The 2,767-nt window shown below is 43.9% G+C and overlaps 1 protein-coding gene across 1 annotated transcript; it reads right to left on the bottom strand.

Moving 5' to 3' along the window:
* Window positions 1–742: 742 nt before the first annotated feature.
* On the bottom strand, window positions 743–1,546 carry LOC113617192 (interferon omega-1-like). Its single transcript, XM_027100456.1, has one exon. It carries the CDS (start codon window positions 1,442–1,444, stop codon window positions 761–763), a length of 684 nt encoding a protein of 227 aa, XP_026956257.1. The 5' UTR covers window positions 1,445–1,546; the 3' UTR covers window positions 743–760.
* Between the last annotated feature and the right edge of the window lie 1,221 nt (window positions 1,547–2,767).

The raw sequence follows: 2,767 nt of genomic DNA, 5'->3' as shown, positions 1-2,767 counted from the left end.
GTCAGTGAGGTGGAGGGTCTGAAGTTATGTGTAAGGGATGAATGGTTCAGTAAAGCAGGACCGGGGAGAAGGTGAGAGGAAGGTGCCAGGATTGGCCAGTCAACACCATATGTCACCAGCTTCCCTCGAGGAGATGACTCCTTCCCACAGGTATTTGCACCGACCACTCTTTCCTGGTGGTATAAATCAGTTACACCTATGACATCAGGACTAACCATTCTCCATAATTTCCAGGACTTCCCTCAATTCCATGGAATTCCACCTTTTGACAAGCATTTCCTGAAATGAAAGTGGTAGGACTGTTCCAAAGGACAAAATGGACCAATGCTAGTCTGAAATAAATTTACACAGAAAAAGATAAGAATGTAGGTTTCAGAACTTAAAAAACTCAAGAAGTTTTCTCTCATAAGAATTGAATAAATAAAACAAAATGCAAATTTAATGAAATGGAAAGGTGAATATTTTCTAAATTTTAATACAATGTAAGTATAAATATATTGATATGAAAATATAAAAATAAGATACATAAATAAATAAATAAACAAATAAACAGAATAAATAAATAACAGGGTAGTCATTGCTTAGGGACTGATCCCCTGAAGCTGAATAATTTTAACATATACTTGCTTATCACTACTGACAAAGTAGTAGCTGAATTAATACAATAAATTCTGTGATTAAAGTTGAAATAAGAGCCTTCTGAAATGACTAAAGACATGTGTGCAAGGGTGATAGGGCATCTTAGTCCATGAGAATCATTTCAAGGTGACCCCAGGTCTCCATGCATAATTCTTATCCTTTCTTGCAAGTTGGTTGATGAAGACAAGGATCTCATGATTTCCACTCTGACAATTTCCCAGGCACAGTCACTGTATTTCTTCTCTTTCAGGTAGAGGTGGATTCCCTGGAAGTACCTCTTCACGGCCAGTGTAGGGCCCGTCACTCCCAGGGCAGTTTCTTCATCTCCCATCGCCTGCACCAAGCAGGCGTCCAGGTCCTCCAGCTGCTGATGGAGTCCAGTGCGGAGTTTGTCCAGGAGGGAGGTGTCCCAGGCGGCAGGGGAGCGCTCTGTGTGGAAGAGGCGGAAGACCTGCTGGAGCATCTCGTGGAGGACAGAGGTGGCCTGGGCCTTCGGGAGCTGGCTGCCATCCACCATGTCCTGGGGGAAACCGAAGTCTTTTCTGTCCTTCAGACAGAAGCGAGGGGAGATTCTCCGCATCTGGCCCAGAAGCATGAAGTTCTTCCTGCTAATCCGCACGTGGTTCTGAGACAGGTCGCAGCCCAGAGATCCACCAGGGCCGTAGCTGAACACCACCAGGGCGGTCAGTAGAGAGAGCACGAACGCCATGGGGCAAATGAGGCTGCTGCTGGCCTGGCTGAGACGGGCGTCCGGGGGAACCTTGGCGGTAGGTTCTGTGATGACATTCTTTCTAAGCAAGGCCATTAAATAGGGAACACAGTAATTTTCATTTTCTAAACATTACTATACCCTTTTACTTCCTTTTTTTGATTTTCACTTATATCTTCTCAGTATGGTCTATGAAGATGTCATCATTCTAAACTATTAATTTTGCAAGAAGTTTAATTTTCCCAGTAATTTCAGATGTGCCCATCCAAATGGATATTTATTAATCAAATGAGAAAAGTTTTCGTCTTAAAGTCAGAAGTGATGTAGGTTTGTAAATACGCACATTCTATATCTCTTTCATGCATAAATGTTGGTCTTCTCTGTTCCAGGAACAAATTTTTAGCCCTGATCTTAGGTTCCATTTTTACCTCTTACTTTACCTAGGAAGGCAGGCTCTCTCAGCCGTATGCTTTCTGTATTTGCTTAGGGATTTACCAGATCACTCTGGCATAAGCTCTTTGAAACAAAAGATGGGTTTTGTTTAGTGTTTGATTTAGAGAAGAGGCTGATTATTATGAGTCCATGAGCTTCTCCCATGTTTCCTTTCCTTCTAGAACATGTTCCTTCACGTCCATGTGGTCATGCTTCAGGGGACCACGAGGTGAGGACTATTATAGATATTGTCCTTTCTTTCCACCATTTTCTTACTGGAGACCTATAGTCCTGCACAGGCTGGGCCAGTACCCCCACCAGGAATCCTGGTTCTTTTCAGGAGAATATGGGTGTGGAGATCCTAATTCCAAGACAATTGTATTTCCCCAGCAGCACCTCAGTCACAAGGGAGAGATCACATCTAGTTACACCCTCTCCTCTAGAGTGACAGAGTCCCCTTCCTAACCTGGACTCCCACCCTGAGGGCAGGCTCACCACATCCCGAGGACTTTACAATCTCCTATCTGTGGAGGGGCTTGTTTATTTGTTGGGAAAATAATTCATCTTCCAGGACCCTCACCCTTGCCCCCGGAGTGTTTGTGTGAAGGACCCTAGTCCTCAGTGGTGACCTCCTCCCCTCCTGACCCATGTCCTCAGGTATCAGAAGTGTCAGCAGCCCTCAGATGCTGAGAGCAAAAGTGTGTTTTCTCTAAGGTGGTGGAGGAGTTACCCAATTCTAATCATTTTACCCTGAGTAGACACATAATTTTTATTTTGCCAAATACAAATTTTATTATTCAACTCTTTTACTAAAACTAGTCAACACTTGTTATGCTCAAAGTTTCTGAGCTGGGGGCAGAGAATTCAGCGACGGTGTTGTCTCTCGTTAAAGCTTATGTCACAGAAACCAGTGAGGTTCAGTTGTTCATTCAGTCAGTTGATGCCAGTGGGCTTCTCCCTTCCTCTGTCTCTGTCTCCCTCTGAGAA

This window comes from Aethalodelphis obliquidens, unplaced genomic scaffold, assembly GCF_003676395.1.
Source record: "Aethalodelphis obliquidens isolate GAN/ISIS:26980383/991018 unplaced genomic scaffold, ASM367639v1 scaffold2512, whole genome shotgun sequence".
Classification (NCBI taxonomy): Eukaryota; Metazoa; Chordata; class Mammalia; order Artiodactyla; family Delphinidae; genus Aethalodelphis; species Aethalodelphis obliquidens.
This window is presented reverse-complemented; position numbering and strand designations above follow the sequence as displayed.

Bases quoted from the DNA above. Each gene is read 5' to 3' on its own strand.
- LOC113617192 (XM_027100456.1), bottom strand. From the start codon at position 1,444: ATGGCCTTGCTTAGAAAGAATGTCATCACAGAACCTACCGCCAAGGTT.